Source organism: Lolium perenne, chromosome 4 (genome assembly GCF_019359855.2).
Source record: "Lolium perenne isolate Kyuss_39 chromosome 4, Kyuss_2.0, whole genome shotgun sequence".
NCBI classification, from domain to species: Eukaryota; Viridiplantae; Streptophyta; class Magnoliopsida; order Poales; family Poaceae; genus Lolium; species Lolium perenne.
In genome coordinates, this window is record NC_067247.2 from 398,583,968 (window position 1) to 398,601,921 (window position 17,954).

The 17,954-nt window shown below is 50.2% G+C and overlaps 1 protein-coding gene across 1 annotated transcript; it reads right to left on the minus strand.

Annotated features, from left to right (window-relative positions):
* Positions 1-220: 220 nt before the first annotated feature.
* LOC139830398 (uncharacterized) lies at positions 221-15,721 on the minus strand. Its single transcript, XM_071818398.1, has 4 exons — positions 15,639-15,721; positions 15,019-15,328; positions 994-1,216; positions 221-807 (listed from the first exon to the last, which is right to left on the minus strand). The coding sequence occupies exons 1-4, from the start codon at positions 15,719-15,721 to the stop codon at positions 221-223; spliced, it is 1,203 nt and encodes a 400-aa protein (XP_071674499.1).
* Between the last annotated feature and the right edge of the window lie 2,233 nt (positions 15,722-17,954).

Here is a 17,954-nt window from a genome sequence, read left to right on the forward strand (position 1 = left end):
TACAGGACAAAATCAAAACCAAGAACAAATATGCTAAGGCAAACTTATAAATACTTAGCTACCGGTATAACTTACCGGCATAAAATGTTGTACCACAACCAAAAGCAGATTTAAAGTTTTACATCATAGACCCCGGCATACCGGGGTAGAATTTAACAAACATTGTCTTAGAGCAAGCAGGACCAACAGACATAGCAGGCAAACATTTCACAGAGAATCATCACGCAGCAGGGGCTTCCGGAGGAGCATCGCCAGCATCAGCGTCGTCCAGGAGCTCTTCTTCGGCTTCATCCTCCTCCTCGTCGAGATAGTCCGTGACGCCAGGAGGGGGAGGGATGAAGGTGCGCATGTCGGCATACTCCGCGATGCGGTACGCGCGATCCTGCCGCTTGGCGGAGAGGATCGGGTCCAGATCCGTTTCTGCGCCTTCGCGCACGCCGGTAAGGGCGTCCAGATTGAGCTCCGGGTACCAGGAGCAGGCGACGCGGAGGGCGGAGTCCGCTCCAGCGCGGGCAGCAGAGCACTGCCACTCGCGGATCCTCCTGCCGGCACCTTTCAGGCGGTCGTTGATGAGGGAGAAGGTGTCCGGCACCTCCTCGCCAGGCCATAAAGTCCTGTATAGCTGGGTAGCTACATCAGGGATGTCCGAAAGATTGCGGTCTATGCAGCGCATATGGGACACCCGCGCGTTAAGCGCGACCAGATGGTCCTTGGGCGTCCATGGCACGGTAAGATCCGCTTGGCCTTTGTCCTTGCGCTGCGCGTCGACCTTCTTGACGGCATACCTCTGCGAGTCCGGAAAGAGGCCTGTGCAAAGAAAGAAAAAGCTTAAGGAAAAGAGTCCGGAAGAAAAAGAGACCGGAAGAAAAAGAGACCGGAGAGAAAAGAATCCGGAAGAAGAGAGACCGGACGGAAAGATAGCGGAAACAAAAATGGGGTCGAAGGAAAAAAGGCTCGTATGCAGTAGTCAAAGTGTAAAAGAAAACAACTTACGGAGGGCAAGTGTGTCGGTCTGCAGGATCAGCTGATCGCACTCCTTGTGCCCCTCCTCCAGCCGCGCGGCCTTCTCCTCGGCACCCTTCCGGGCCTTGGTCATCTCCTCCAGCTCTGCCCGCAACACCACAGTGGCATTGCAGGCATTCTCCAGAGCCTCGTCCAACTTGGCCGCTGCGGTCACTTCAGCGGCCTTGAGGGCCTTGGCGTGATCAAGCCCCAGCTGAATCAGCGAGACTTGAGCTCCTGGTAGCTGGTCTTGAGGGCGTTTAGCTCCTCCCGGTGCTGCCGGCTGAGCTCATCCTTCTCCCACATGCTTAGGAAAAATGAGTGTTAGCAAGGCTACACTAGTAAAACTGAAAAGAAACCAAGTTCAAAGGAGAAAGGAAAAATAGTACGTTGGGCCGTGGCGAGCTGCTCCTTGAGAGCATCGATGGAAGCTTCCGGGATCAACTGTTGAACAGAAATTGTAAATGTCACAAGGAAAAGAGGTTTCCGGTAGCAAAGATGCCGGTGAAACGAAAACTTACCTTGGCACTTGTCATGTGCCTCAGCGAGCTCCCGGTGCTCCCATAAAAGCTCCTCGCAGAGGGCCTTCCGAGTGTCAGCGGTGACCTGTTCAAGAAAAAGAAGAAATAAGGTAAAATTTTGTGCTAAGAACCCAGTTCTTAACCCGAAACTCGGGATCTGGCAGTGCCGGTTTTGCGCATTTCTAAGGTAAATTATGTGTTAAGAAGAAGATGTTTAACCCGAAACTCGGGGACTGGCAGTGCCGGTTTTGCGCTAAAAACTTAAGTTAAGTTTTGCGCTAAGAGCTGCGCTCTCACCACAAAACTCGGGGACTGGGAAGATAGACAAGAGAGAAACCGGCATGAAACTAAGGAAAAGATAAAGCAGAACCGGAAACGAAGAAACCGGCAAAGGTTGAAAGTTAATAGAACATACCGTCAGATTGTTCGTGGAATCGTACCACGCGCTGTCAAGCTCTTTTACGGCAGCCCGGAGCCGCATGAAGTGCTCCTCAGAACACCGATCCCCGACGGGATCAGGTGCCGGCAGCCGATCCTTGCCCATGCCGCGGGTCGCCGGAGTGATGTCCGCGGCGTTCCACTTTTGGGCATACGGCGGGGAGGTGCCCCAGGTCCCGGCCTCGGCGCTGGAACTCCGTAATGCGGCCGAGGAGGCCGGTGGCCTTCATGCTGGCGCTTTTGGCAGCCTTGGAGACGTGCAGCACCAAGGGCTGCTGGCCGCCCGAAGGGGCGCTGGAGGCCGTCGCCTTCCCCTTGATGAGCTTGGAGGGCTTGGGCGGCGGCGCGGTAGAAGAGGCCCCGGAAGTCTTAGCCGGCGGCGCGCCAGGAGCGGCCTTGGAGGGCTGGGCGCGAGGAGCCTCAGGCGGAGGCATGAGGATGGTGCGTGGAGAAGGGGGAGCGCTAGGAGCGTCACCCGTCTTGGAGCCTTCCGGCGCGGAAGATTCCGGCGCGGAGGTTGTCTTTCGAGGACGGGAGGAGCAAAGGCTCCGCCCGCCCGGCAGCTTCTTCTTCTCCGGCGCCGGTGTTGCGGCGCCGGTGTCTTGGTGTTCCGGGAGGAAGGAAAGATCCTCCTCCGTGCGGTGATTCGACGGTGAAGGGGCCGCACGCCCCGAATTTGTTGTGCCCCCCGAAAGGGAGGCAGAGGTGTTGCCGGCACCAGATGGTGCCGGGCTTGAACGAGGAGGAGGGGTTGAGGTCCTTGCGGATCCCTCAGAGCCCGATGGCCTTGGGCCAAGCTTGAGAGCGGGGCTGAGAAAAAGAAAAAAGACAAGTGGTTGAGAAGAAGCAACCGGAAAAAGAACTTAGCAAAAAAGGAGGCAAGCCGGAAAATGAAATTACCCGGAAGCGGTTGGCATCGCTTTGCGCCCGTAGCGGCGCACGCCCACTTCTTTCTCCCCCACGGGCTCCGTCCGGAAGCGCTTGGAGGGAGGAGCATGGCTGGAGCCGGCAGTAGATGCCGGCTGCTTGTTCTTCTGGCCCTGGGCCATGAGTTTGTCCACAAACTCAGTGCCGGCCTCAGCGCGCAGGGCGGCACGCGCTCGTGGATCTGTGAGTTGGATATGGCTAAGAAGCAATTCGCAAGAAAGCGATAATGGCAAAGTATAAGAAGCCGGAAAAGAAAATACCTCGAGCACAACCAGCTCCTCCGGATTTCCGGTGGGCTCCGGCGGGTCCCGGCCAAGGCGCGCAGCCGGAGTCTTCCCCATCTTCAGATCCTTCCAAAAGATGTAGGGATCCGGGTCGAAGGAGTCAAAGGCACGCTTCCGGAGAGGTCCTCGCGGCTCTGCCTGGATAGAGGGGAAGCGGTCCCTGGCCTGAAACAAGGTAAAAGATGGTTAGCAAAAGCAGAAACTTACCGGCAAAGACAACCCCAAATTGCGCAATCTCTTACTTCTTGGGTCGGACGGTTAGAGAAAGCGAGGGAAGGAGGCCCCATTCCCACGCAAAGGCATAGCAGTTTGACAAATCTGCTTGGCCTTGAGAACAACGTCTTTCTTGCGAGAGCGCGGCCTTGTGATCTTGGTAGGATCGCCTGGGCCATACATCTCGCTCATCCTATGTGCGCGGCGCTTCAGAGGAAGCACCCGGCGCGATATGAAAGTCCGGATGATATCGTCAGAACAGATGTTGGTCTCCTTCTTCAGAGAGGCCAAGAAACGCACTACCCGGTTGGTTTCGGCGTGTTCCGTCCTTGGGTTGTAGCTCCAGTTGGTTCTCTGGGGGCCCCGCTTGATATGGAGGAAGATTGATGCGATCAGCGCGGCCGGTGTTCTTCACGTAAAAGAAAGTTCCTTGCCAGGTGCGGCAAGACTCGAGGCCGGAAAGCTTAAGAAAAGTGCTCCCTTGGCGGGAGCCGACGATGCAGGAGCCGCACTGCACGGGCGGCTTGGGCTTGGGGATCTCCTTGCCCTGGACGGAGTTGATCCGCAGGTTGAAGAAACGGGCAAACGTCTCACGAGTGGGACGAATGCCGATGTAAGCCTCCATGAAGGTGGCATAACAAGAAAGATAGAAAAGGGCGTTGCCAGGAAGGTGGTGAGGTTGGAGATCGTAGAAATCCGGAAATCCCGGAAAAAGTAGAGGCGGGAAGGCCGGCCGCGCTCAAAGTGAGCGAGAAAAACAACATGCTCGTCGTCTTCCGGATCCGGTTCGATCTCGTTATCCGGAATCCGGCAGGCAACTCCTTCCGGAATCCTCCGAGACCGGTACAGCCAATCGATCTCAAACTCAGTAACGTAGGAGCCCATCCAGGCTCCGCGGGTGGTTGGGGAAGGCTCCTCGCCGGAAGATTGGCTGGAGCTGCTGGAGGCTTGACCAGAGCCACTGGCCTCTTGGCTACCGGAAGCTTGGCTAAAGCTACCGGATTCTAGGTGGCCGCCGGACTCTTGGGGTCACCGGATTCCTGCTGGTTGCCGGAATCGGTTTCCATTGGATCTGAGGCCGTAGATTCACCGGGAGAAGGTCTACGGCGCTTGAGAGAAAGAGAAGAAGAGGATGCAGAGGAAGATCCCTCGTCAGACATCGCAAGGATGGGCGGAGAAACAGGAATCCCAAACTTCAACCCCGTGTGAAGATCTACGAGTAAGAAGAAAACCAAAGAAAAGGAGCAAATAAGAACACCAAAGGCTCAAGATCTGGAAAGCAAGCGAACGGCGAGTAAAGCAAAATTGATACCAACCTTGAGCGGCGCGGACGCTGAGGGGAGTGTTTGCTGGCGGTGGAGCGGCTCTGCGGTCGCCGGCGAGCTCCGTCGATGGCGAAGCGGAAAAGCTCGCGAAGAAGCACAAATGCGGCGGACGCGAGGAAGGTGCTGCCAAAGAACTCCGCACGGCGAAGTTCGGCGGAGGGGCGGCGTAAGTTCGCCGGGCGCCGGAGCTTGAACGGGCGACGGCGGACGGGGAGCGGCGGAGGCGCAGAGGCGTGGAGCTCTGTGCGCGAAGGAGGAGAATGCGAAGAAGATGAAGGGGAACGGGCAGTTGTGCTTATATAAGAGAGAGAAAGTGGGCAGCGAACCGCTGGGCCGCGGCGGTTCGCCTCGCGGCCTGCGACGGTTCGCACCTTGGGCCGCCACGTGGCGAACGGATACACGCGCGAAAACGGAGGCCACACGGAGGCGCACGCGGGATCCCGAAGAGGTAGTGGGATCCGCTGCGGTGCATTAAATGCGTGCGCGGGAGTCGAAACGATGTGACAGCGGGCACTGGCGCGTCAGTTACAGTGCGCATGTCACTGACAGGCGCGGGACCCGATATATTCTCGACTTCGCCGAGGAAGGAGTAAAGACACAAGGTGCCGGAGAAAAGAGGTGCCGGAACAAGCCTTGCGAAGAGAAGAAAAGGAACAAGGGTAAAGGTGCCGGAACCAAGCTCAAAAGATGAGTGACTAAACCGGTATCTTAAAAAGATGAAAACCTGGCATGGTCCGTAGGATAGAATCCTCCAGACTATACCAGCTTCGGGGACTAATGTTGGGGGGATAACCCCCGGTATGCCAAAGGCATGCCAAACCGGATGGTTTGAGCCATCAAGATACCGGTTTAATGTTCTTACCGGAAGCCTAGTAGGAATCCGGAGGAGCAAGGCTAAGCCGGTATCCCCAAAGGGGCATGCCGGAACCCGGTATAGAAGATACCGGAAAGGAGAGCCTGTCGGCAGGTCTGGTCAAAGATTCTCTTCAGAGCAAGAAGACAAGGATGAGCCAAGCAAAGTAACTTTATTCAGAGCCCTGGCGCCAAAGAGAGAGGTGACGTCCAAAGAAGCCGGAGGACGTCACCAGCCCTGATAAAAGAAGGCCCCGGTGTCATCTATGATTAAAGTAGCTTTGTACAGTAGCTCTGTAAAGTAGTTTGTCCAGTCAAAGATGCCGTTAGGGTTTCTTGCAGTGTAAGCCACCCTCTCCCCTATATAAGGAGAGGGGGCAGCCCTTCTTCACGGGCAAGCAAGTATGTACGCGTGTATGTAGGAAGGCAGAGCCTGTAACTTGTGTGAATCTATGAACATGGTGATCTAGAGGGAGTTCTTCCTTGTGTCTTTCTTCTTCAACTTCTGGCCTTGGCCAAGTTCTTGAGGAAACCATCCGGAATCTCTTCCCACCTGATCGCAAACCCTCCCCCGAATCCTCTTGCGTCCATTCGGCCCCAATCTAAGCCATCCTATGGCATCTGCTCGTTCACCACGACGACATCGATGCAGTTTTTGTTTAAAAGCGCGAAATTTCCCCAGAATTTACTATGCAATGCACATCCCTTTCTAAGATCTACCCCTCGATCGTCTCTAAACCTGGGACATTACAGCCTTTCCCCCTTAAAGAAAACTTCGTCCCGAAGTTGTGGTTGTAATACCTGAACAGCTCGGGGTATGTTTTCCTCAGGTCTTCCTCTTTTTCCCAGGTGGCCTCCCTCTCGGGATGATGCTTCCATTGTATCTTGCAATACTTGATCGCCTTGTTTCTGAGTTGTTTCCAGCTCTCCTCGAGAATCTTGGCTGGCTTCTCGATGTATGTCAGGTCTGGTTGTAACTCAAGCTCCTCATGTGATATTGGTTCATCTGGGGTCTTCAAACATTTCCGAAGTTGTGACACATGGAATACATTGTGAACTTGATCTAGCCTTCCGGGTAAATCCAATTCAAAGGCTAAACCTCGATTCTGACTCAGTATCTTGAAAGGTCCTATATATCTAGGACTGAGTTTTCCTTTAACTCCAAATCTCTGGAGTCCTTTCATCGGGCTTACCTTAAGATAAACCATGTCTCCAACTTGTGGTTCCCAAGTCCTTCTCTTCTGATCGGCGTAACTCTTTTGTCGACTCTGGGCTATCTTGAGCCTGTCTCTGATAATGTCAATGATGTGTTGTTTTTCCTTGACATAATCAGGGTTGAACTCTTTGCTTGCTCCGGCTTCATACCAACATATTGGTGATCTACACTTCCTCCCATACAGAGCTTCAAATGGTGCCATCTTGATGCTGCTTTGGTAACTATTGTTGTATGAAAACTCTGCTAAAGGTAGATGCTCCTCCCATGATCCTCCGAAGTCTAGGGCACAAGCCCTAAGCATATCTTCTAAGATCTGATTAGTTCTCTCAGTTTGTCCACCTGTTTGTGGATGATACGCGGTACTATAATCCAACTGGGATCCTAAAGCTTCATGAAGTTGCTTCCAGAATGCTGATGTGAACACGGATCCTCGATCCGATACTATCTTCTTAGGCACTCCATGCTTACTCACGATCTCTTTGATGTAAAGATCGATAAGTTTCTCTCCTTTATCCTGTTGGTTTACCGCTAAGAAGTGTGCACTTTTCGTCAACCGGTCCACGATTACCCATATCATGTCCTTTTTTTTATTGGTCATGGGTAGTCCGGTGATGAAATCCATTCCTATCTCCTCCCATTTCCACTGGAATAGGTAAAGGTTGTAACTTCCCTGCCGGACTCTGGTGTTCTGCTTTCACTCTTTGGCAGGTATGGCATTCTGCCACATATTGTGCTATCTCCCTCTTCATGTTATTCCACCAGAATAGTTGCTTTAAATCCATGTACATCTTTGTACTTCCCGGATGTATGGAATATGGTGTTTTATGAGCTTCCCGGAGTATTACTTCCTTAATTTCAGCAATATCCGGAACGCAAATTCTTTTACGGAACCATAAAGATCCAGATTCTCCTCGGTGAAATTCTGATGGTCTTCCCTCATCTATTCTTCTCATCTCTTCTACAATGAATGGATCGTCCATCTGACCCATCATTATCTCATTCTTCAAGTTAACATTCAGTTCATCGGCTACTTGCAACGCCGATAATCCTTCATGGGCTTCCTTCTCCCAAAGTTGTATTTGGGCTTGGCTTATTTCCTTCCTCAACTCCGGTGATATTTCTTGTTCCACTCCTCCAGTACTCTTCCTACTCAGGGCATCTGCTACAACATTAGCCTTCCCTGGTGTATAATTGATTGTCAGATCATAATCCTTGATCAATTCTAGCCATCTTTTCTGTCTCATGTTGAGTTCCTTCTGAGTGAAGAAATATTTGAGGCTTTTATGGTCTGTATAGAGCTCACACTTAGCTCCATAGAGAAAATGTCTCCAAGTTTTGAGTGCAAATACGACCGCTGCTAATTCCAAGTCATGCGTTGGATAGTTCACTTCATGAGGTCTGAGTTGCCTCGATCCATAAGATATCACTTTCCGATCTTGCATGAGTACGCAACCCAATCCATGTTTGGATGCGTCACAGTACACGGTGTAATCCTTGCCAACCTCCGGAACTGCTAACACCGGTGCCGTGGTGAGTTTCTCCTTGAGTTTGAAAACTCTTCTCACACTCCTCTGACCACACGAATGGTGTGTTCTTCCTTAGCAACTTTGTCATTGGTCCTGCTATCTTAGAGAATCCTTCAATGAATCTCCGATAGTATCCTGCCATTCCTAGGAATCCTCGAATTTCCTTGACAGTCTTGGGTGCTTCCCATTCTAGAACTGCTGCTACCTTGCTCGGGTTGACAGCGATTCCATCTTTACTAATGACATGACCAAGAAATTCCACTTGATCTAGCCAAAATTCACACTTACTGAGTTTGGCATAAAGTTGGTGTTCCCTTAGTGTTTGCAACACTAACCTCAAATGATCGGCATGTTCTGCCTTGTTCTTGGAGTATATCAGAATATCATCGATGAATACGATGACAAACTTGTCTAGATATGGCATGAAAATCTTATTCATAAGATTCATGAATATTGCTGGGGCATTGGTTAATCCAAAAGGTACTACAAGGTATTCATGGTGTCCATACCTTGAGACAAAGGCAGTTTTCGGAACGTCCTCCTTCTTGATCTTTATCTGGTGATAACCGGATCTTAGATCAATTTTGGAAAAGACTCCGCTCCTCTAACCTGATCAAATAGATCTTGTATTCTTGGAAGTGGATACTTGTTCTTGATTGTGACGTTGTTGATTCTGTAGTCTCCACACATCCTTCTTCCTCCATCCCTTTTATCCACGAAGATCACGGGTGATCCCCATGGTGAAACACTTTCTTGAATGAATCCCTTTTGTTCCAAGTCATCCAATTGCTCCTTGAGTTCTTTTAATTCCTTAGGCCCCATCTTATATGGTGCTTTGGCAATCGGAGCTGTTCTGGAATTAGGTCGATAGTAAATTCTATCTCCCTATCTGGTGGCATACCGAGGTAATTCATGAGAAACACATCCTGGAATTCATTAACTACAGGTATATCTTCTAACTTCACCTCCTTCATCTTTGTTCAGCTGTAGCTCAACTTCAATCTGTGTATGTTTGTCGCCTTGGTAGATCATTCTACTTCCATCTGGACTTTTCAAAGACACCGTCTTGTTTACACAGTCGATCAATGCTCCATTAGCTTCTAACCAGTTCATACCAAGAATGACATCAATGTCCTTCATTGGTAAAATGAACAAGTCCGCGTCAAACGCGCACTTATTGATCATAATGACTTGTTTTTGTTTGACATGGGTTACTACTATCGTTCCCCCCGCAGAAAGTATGGTTATGGGTGTATCTAACTTAGTGCAACTAATCCCATGTTTGATGATGAATTGTTGAGAAATGAATGATGTAGTTGCACCGGTATCAAAAAGTACTTTGCCGGGATGAGTGAGTATCTGGAGCGTACCTATCACCGCCTGGTCGAGTTGACCACCTCCTCCAGGTGAAAGTGCAGTTCAGCTTGCCGAAGGCTTCTTATTCTTCCAGTTGCCTCCGGTGTTTCCTCCTCGACCTCCTCCTCCTCCTGACTGGCCTCCTTTGTTCCTATTCTTAGGGCAATCCCTAAGCATGTGTCCTTCCTCACGGCACCCGAAGCATATGATTCTGGGTTTCTTACAGTCCTTGGAGAAATGCCCCGTACCTCCACGACACGCAAACTATTTGATTTGCAGGTTTGGAATGCACAGTTCTTCCTACTACCGTAGTAGTTGCTGTTGTTGTTGTTGTTGTTGTTGTATCTGGGCTTGAAACTCAAGCTAGTGTTAGGCTTGTTACTAACAAACCTCTTAGGCTCATACTTGGCCTTCTTCCTCTTCTCTTCTTGCAGTTGTTTGAAGTCATCTTCAAGAGTGATGGCTGCATCCACCAACTCTTGGAATTCTGTTGCTCTCATCATCCGTAGCTGCACCTTAAACGGGGACTTAACCCCTCGAAATCTCTTCTTCTTCTTGTCCTCGGTATTGACTTCCTCAACAAAGATACCGGGACAGCTTTTGAAAACTCACGACATAGGTCAGGATTGCCTTATCCTTCTGCTCGAGACTCTCGAACTCTCGACGCTTTAGTTCCACAATACTTTCAGGGACATTGGATTCCCTGAACTTCCTTGCGAACTCCTCCCAGGTAAATACCTTTCCTGCCGGATACACGGCTACAATGTTGTCCCACAATGATGCGGCAGGTCCACATAGCAGATGGGTAGCATATCGAACCTTCTCTTGGTCATTGCATCCAACAGTGTTGAGCTTGCGCTCAGTATCCATCAGCCAATCTTCCGCATCCATAGGCTCTGGCGCATATGCGAAAGATATTGGCTTGGTGTTTTGGAAGTCTGCTAATGTGACTCCCTGGTTCTCAGGTCTCTCCACCCTATTTTGCTGCATCAGATCCTGAAGGAATTTGTTCTGCAGCTCCAGTGTTACACGCTGCCTCTCTTCCGCCAGCTGCATGTACTGGATAAAGTTTTGCTCCGTCATGGGTGGTGGTGGTGGTGGAAGCTGATCTCTGGCTGCACCCTCAGCCTCTTCCTTTGCTTTTGCTTCGCGCTCCATGCGCTGCGCTTCAGTCTCGTTTTCTAACGTTCCCGACATAATCCCCCTAGTTCTGCAACACAAGCTGATACTCATAATTACCCCATGCGCAAGTTTTCTGAGCTCAACTTTGTGCACAGAACTAGTCACGCAATGGAAATCAAAAAGCAAATCCAAATCATACAAAACATATACCCTGTATATACATAAGTGGTCTTATTACAATACTCAAGTCGATGTGAGTATGCAAACTCACTTATTAAAGTATATGTACAAATTTATACAAATATTACAAACTATATTACACGTGGTACTTGTGTATTATAGCCACGCCTCCCTTGGTGGACTTCTAATCGGTCTTCACTCCCGATACATTCCAGGCTTCCATCCGGTCGAACGTGTCGTCCTCCTGATAGACCCTTGTTGGGGGGATGACCCCCGGTATGCCAAAGGCATGCCAAACCGGATGGTATGAGCCATCAAGATACCGGTTTAATATTGATACCGGACATGGTCGTCTCTAACCAAAGATACCGGATAAAAGAATAAGATACCGGATTGAAGAGTAAACCGGATTTTGATGGCTGAGTTCAACAGTGTTGGATGAAACAATCCGGTATACCATGAGGGGTATACCGGAGTAAAGGCAACCGGTGATATCAAAGATACCGGATCAAAGATACCGGATCAAAGATACCGGCATAACAGGCAAAGGTACCGGAAAACCGGTACCAGGGTCACTGTAGCACGTCGGCAAGACTGGTCAAAGATTCTCTTCAGAGCAAGAAGGCAAGTATGAGCTAAGCAAAGTGGCTTTAATCAGAGCCCTGGCGCCAAAGAGAGAGATGACGCTGAAAGAAGCCGGAGGACGTCAGCGTGCCTGATTAAAGAGGACCCAGCGTCATCCATGATTAAAGTAGCTTTGTAAAGTAGTTTGTCCAGTCAAAGATGCCATTAGGGTTTCTTGCTCTGTAAGCCACCCACTCCCCTATATAAGGAGAGGGGGCAGCCCTCCTTGCGGGCACGATACGAAACGGCACGATGGAATGAGATAGACAGAACTTGTAATCATGCTGTGATCAATGAAGCTAGCGATCTAGTAAAGAGTTCTTCCTCTTGTCTCTCTTCTTGTATACCGGTCTCTGGCTGTGTTCTTGAGGAAAGCATCCGGAAGTTCTTCCCATCTAATCGCAAACCCTCCCCCGAATCCTCTTGCGTCCATTCGGCCCCAATCTAAGCCATCCTATGGCATCTGCTCGTTCACCACGACGACAGTTGGCGCCCACCGTGGGGCATGAAGTGGCGCTTGCTGGAGTACATATTCGGGCGGGCCTCCTCACCATCGACGGCGAGCGTGTCGTCACCGCGCTCGTCGACCGCGTCCTCGACACGGACTTCATCAACGACAACGCGGGCTGCTTCGCCAACGGCGGCATCTTCCCCAAGAACGGCCGCATCATCGAGTTCGGCAGCCACCGCGTCTACCTCGGCACCGTCTCGGAGCGCCAGTACCTCTCGCCGGTACTGGAGGCGCCAAGACCCGCCAAGATCTTCACCAACTCGCGGGCTGCGCACCGACCGCGCAGCCGGCAGCGTCGAGGTTATGATGGCCGGCGCAGGAGGCGTTGGCGAAGCGGCAGCTGAGAAGGGCGCTGGGCCCGTCAAGTTCGGGCACATGGCAAAGCATCCAACGGAGCCCGACGGGATCATCCCGGCACCTCTACCGCGCCACCGGCAGCAACCCTGCTGCAGGCCGCCATTGGCTCGTTGGCCACGCCTATCGCTATTAACCCCGGTAATGTAAGGAGTTCTTTTCTCTGCCTGGTTTGCTGTCTGTAGTATGCCGGTACCTCGAATGAATCTCGGGGACTGCCTCTATCGAAACTGCATGCAATATGTTTATTCTTTCCGTATACCGGTTTGTTTGCTTAAGGTTCGTTCTTCCGGTCTGGTAACGTGCTAAACCTACCGGAGTCTTCGACTTTGCTGCTGTCCGAAACCCGGCTTCATGGCAAGCAAGATAAACCGGAAGGTCCTAAGCACGTGAAAAACGAAAAAGGGACCGAAAACGAACAATCCAGAAGAAAATTTAACTAACCCCGGTCATACCGGTTTTTTGTGAAACATTTCGAATTATTTCTAAATTCAAGAAAGTGCTTGCTTGGCAAAAGAACTTTGAGTCTCATATGCCGAACGCCCAAAAGAGGTAGGCAGAGCCAAAGCAAAAGAACCAAGTGTGCGTCGGATTGGATTCGGAAAGAAATCCGGAATCTTCACCATGCAAGGATCAGAGCAAAACCAAAACAAACCGGCAAGGTCTTAATCATGTAAATACCGGCTCAACTTATAAGCCTACCGGTGTACCGGTTAAAGTCAGCACCACCAAGAGGGCTTAACGCATTAATACAACTCCCACCCGGTATACCGGGAAAATTTCACGAGGTTGCTTTTCATGAGACAGGAACGGAGTTTTCACAGGTAAAATGGAGATGAGCTCTCCGGGGCTTGGGCGGAAGTAGCAGGTATTTCTGTGGCTTGTTTAGGGGCAGTGAAGCTCGGACAAAGCCGGGCTCGAGCAAAGCCGGGCCGACCTTCCTGTGCGTCGACTTGCAACTAAGGTAAAATATTTATGATGTATATGCATTGACTAACCCTGTCTTCAGGCACAACTGTTTTCCGATGAAAATTCATCGCTACCATCATTTTTCTTAGCTCATAATATATCCTGGCACCATCTAGTATCTCAGATCGCCATTTATCATGGCATCATCCAAACTCTCAGATCGCCGTTTATCATGGCACCATCTAGTATCTCAGATCGCCGTTTATCATGGCATCATCCAAACTCTCAGATCGCCGTTTATCATGGCACCATCTAATATCCCAGATCGTTGTTTATTCTGGTTGGCCAAAGTATCACGCCAAAGTCAGCTACATCATGTCACAAGTAACGTGGCATTGACTACTAAGTCAAACCACTGCATATCTGGGTTGACCAGTGGCCATAGCTCGTCGAATATCATCTTGACATAGTCCAAGAGGGCAAAATGTCAAACATGCCAAGATGGCAAAATTTCAATCCGGTATACGCCAAGAAGGCTATACACACCGGTATGTGACAAGTCCAAGAGGGCAAAATGTCAAACATGCCAAGATGGCAAAATTTTCAATCCGGTATACGCCAAGAAGGCTATACACACCGGTATGTGACAAGCCCAAGAGGGCAAAATGTCAAACATGCCAAGATGGCAAAATTTCAATCCGGTATACGCCAAGAAGGCTATACACACCGGTATGTGACAAGTCCAAGAGGGCAAAATGTCAAACATGCCAAGATGGCAAAATTTTCAATCTGGTATACGCCAAGAAGGCTATACACACCGGTATGTGACAAGTCCAAGAGGGCAAAATGTCAAACATGCCAAGATGGCAAAATTTTCAATCCGGTATACGCCAAGAAGGCTATACACACCGGTATGTGACAAGCCCAAGAGGGCAAAATGTCAAACATGCCAAGATGGCAAAATTTCAATCCGGTATACGCCAAGAAGGCTATACACACCGGTATGTGACAAGCCCAAGAGGGCAAAATGTCAAACATGCCAAGATGGCAAAATTTCAATCCGGTATACGCCAAGAAGGCTATACACACCGGTATGTGACAAGTCCAAGAGGGCAAAATGTCAAACATGCCAAGATGGCAAAATTTTCAATCCGGTATACGCCAAGAAGGCTATACACACCGGTATATGACAAGTCCAAGAGGGCAAAATGTCAAACATGCCAAGATGGCAAAATTTCAATCCGGTATACGCCAAGAAGGCTATACACACCGGTATGTGACAAGCCCAAGAGGGCAAAATGTCAAACATGCCAAGATGGCAAAATTTCAATCCGGTATACGCCAAGAAGGCTATACACCGATATGTGACAAGCCCAAGAAGGCAAAATGTCAAACATGCCCAAGATGGCAAAATCTATTCCGGTAAACGCCCAAGAAGGCTATATACCGGTATTAAAAAAAAAAAAAATGAAAAAAAAAAAACCGAAACTCGGGGACTAGCTATGCCGGTTTTTTTTGTTTCCAGCAAAGTTTCGCGCTAAGAACTGCGTTCTCAACCCGAAACTCGGGGACTGGGAGGATGTACATATAAGCTGGGAAGTTGAAAACCGGCATAGATTTGAAAGATGAAGCTTTGAAGTTTAAGGTGTGCGGCTTACCACCACGTTGCCGCTGGCATCGTGCCAAGTGGTGTCAAACTCCTTGACGACGCGCGTAAGCCGGCTCAAGTGCTGCGCCGTGCTCCGCGAACCAGAAGTAACAACGACCGGAAGCTCGTCCTTGCCCGGGCCGCGGGTAGCCGGAGACAACTCCGCCTGGTTCCACTTCTCAGCGTTTTCTAGCAGCAGGCCCAGGTTGACCCCGTCGCGATTGAGCTCAGTGATCCGGCCCGGCTGCGCTGAGACCTTCTCGCCGGCTTCCCTTGCGACGCGCCCAGTATGGGCAAATGCAAGGGTGCAAACCGGAAGGCTGTGATGATAAGGTTCACCCGAAGGAGACCGCAATCTGGTTCTTCCTCTTTCGGCCTGAGGGCGCTTGGCATCCGGAGCAGCGCTGCTTCTGGCATCAAAAGCCGAAGCCTTCTGCACTATGGAAGCCGGAGGATCCCCGACTTTGGCACCAATGGAAGTCACGTGCTATAGCACCGAGGGTTACCAGTCGGCTGAAATCGGCGCCACAAAGAAAGCACAAGATAACGCAAGTAATGTAAATACCTCAAGCACAACACAGTCGTTGTCATCATAGCCGGAACCGGCGGCCCGAGTTCCGGAAGGGTCACATGGATCCGGTGCGCCACATTAACTGCGCGAGGGAGACGAAGGATTTGAAGCCTGACACTGGCACGCCAGGTACAGTGCGCATGTCTCTCACAGGCACAAGTTTCGGGGTATTCTGGACTTCGTCAAGACAAGCATTGAAGACCAAGGAACCGACAGAAAGAAGCCGGAGGTGTTCAATGATGGTTGTTCAGCTAAGTGGGTTCGGCAAGGAGCCGGATGAGTTTAAATGGAAACCAGAAGGATTAATCCGGTACGTTTGGAATGGGAACCTAGCATGACGCGTCAGAAACAGTGCGTATGTCTCTGACAGGCACTGCTCCCCACATATTCTCGACTTCACCGAGAAAGTTTTTGACGACAAAGATACCGGAGCAAAGATACCGGAGCAAAGATACCAGAGCAAGTATACCAAGGCTGAATTCGGTGTGATGAGATGGTTTCGGTAGAGACGCCGGAAGGTTTTCAACTAGACGCCAGAAGGTTTAAACCGGTACCTTGAGAAAATAGAACCTGGCATGGTCCGTTGGGTAGGATCCACCAGACTATACCAGCTTCGGGGACTAATGTTGGGGGGATGACCCCCGGTATGCCAAAGGCATGCCAAACTGGATGGTATGAGCCATCAAGATACCGGTTTAATATTGATACCGGACATGGTCGTCTCTAACCAAAGATACAGGATAAAAGAATAAGATACCGGATTGAAGAGTAAACCGGATTATGATGGCTGAGTTCAACAGTGTTGGATGAAACAATCCGGTATACCATGAGGGGTATACCGGAGTAAAGGCAACCGGTGATATCAAAGATACCGGATCAAAGATACCGGATCAAAGATACCGGCATAACAGGCAAAGGTACCGGAAAACCGGTACCAGGGTCACTGTAGCACGTCGGCAAGACTGGTCAAAGATTCTCTTCAGAGCAAGAAGGCAAGTATGAGCTAAGCAAAGTGGCTTTAATCAGAGCCCTGGCGCCAAAGAGAGAGATGACGCTGAAAGAAGCCGGAGGACGTCAGCGTGCCTGATTAAAGAGGACCCAGCGTCATCCATGATTAAAGTAGCTTTGTAAAGTAGTTTGTCCAGTCAAAGATGCCATTAGGGTTTCTTGCTCTGTAAGCCACCCACTCCCCTATATAAGGAGAGGGGGCAGCCCTCCTTGCGGGCACGATACGAAACGGCACGATGGAATGAGATAGACAGAACTTGTAATCATGCTGTGATCAATGAAGCTAGCGATCTAGTAAAGAGTTCTTCCTCTTGTCTCTCTTCTTGTATACCGGTCTCTGGCTGTGTTCTTGAGGAAAGCATCCGGAAGTTCTTCCCATCTAATCGCAAACCCTCCCCCGAATCCTCTTGCGTCCATTCGGCCCCAATCTAAGCCATCCTATGGCATCTGCTCGTTCACCACGACGACAACCCTGGAACATAAGGTCTCCCCGTTGGCTGGTAATCTGAATCGGATGATGATCCTAAGGAGAAATCAATGTTCACAAACTAATCGTTGAGTGCATCATAGTCCACCCAACGGGTGTACTCTCCTGTAGGCCCACCATAAGGGTTTCCAAAACCCATACCCGACTCAACCTGTGTCGGATATCCTCCATCCACTCCTTCATTACTAGGATAGCTCTGGTTCTGGGTTGTTGCGTCATCGTTCATCTCTCCATCATAATACTCAGTAGTACTATGGGTTCCGGTATCATTACCCCAACGCCAACCCCTAGAATTCTCGATTGGAGTCTCGGAACGCTGGTTGTTTCCGGATTCCGCTCCGCCTTCGTATCCCCCATAGGAACTACCCAGGTAGTTCCCAGGTGTAACAGGTGTAGGTTCACGTGCAAGTGGATCAAAGCTGATGTAGTCACCAGCTGAATAAACTGGTGTGTGCACTACATTATCCATAGGTTCTTTCTCCCTACTCTCCTCCTTGGGTTCGGTAAATTCCTCTAGCATCGTATCAATAGCTCCTATCAGATGATGGTTCAGCTGAAAGAGTAATGATATGAAGTTACGGCTATTATCCATATATTTTGCCGCTGCTATGGGTTTGCGTTTGGCGTATTTGTAGTGGTTGAGCATGGGATCTTCTTCCTCCTGATTATGAGGAATATGGGAGAACTCGGAATCCATAAGCTCTTTTGTCTTATGTTCCCGTATGTCGGTTATGGCTCTCATAACAGCTATATGATAGGCTGTGTTGGTTGTCCTAGCTTCTCCAGCTGGCATGACTATGCTCATTCCCAAAGATTCGGGAAGTCGCAGTCCTACTCTGCACTTGGCCAACACCGGTCCATCATAGAACATGTACTTCTT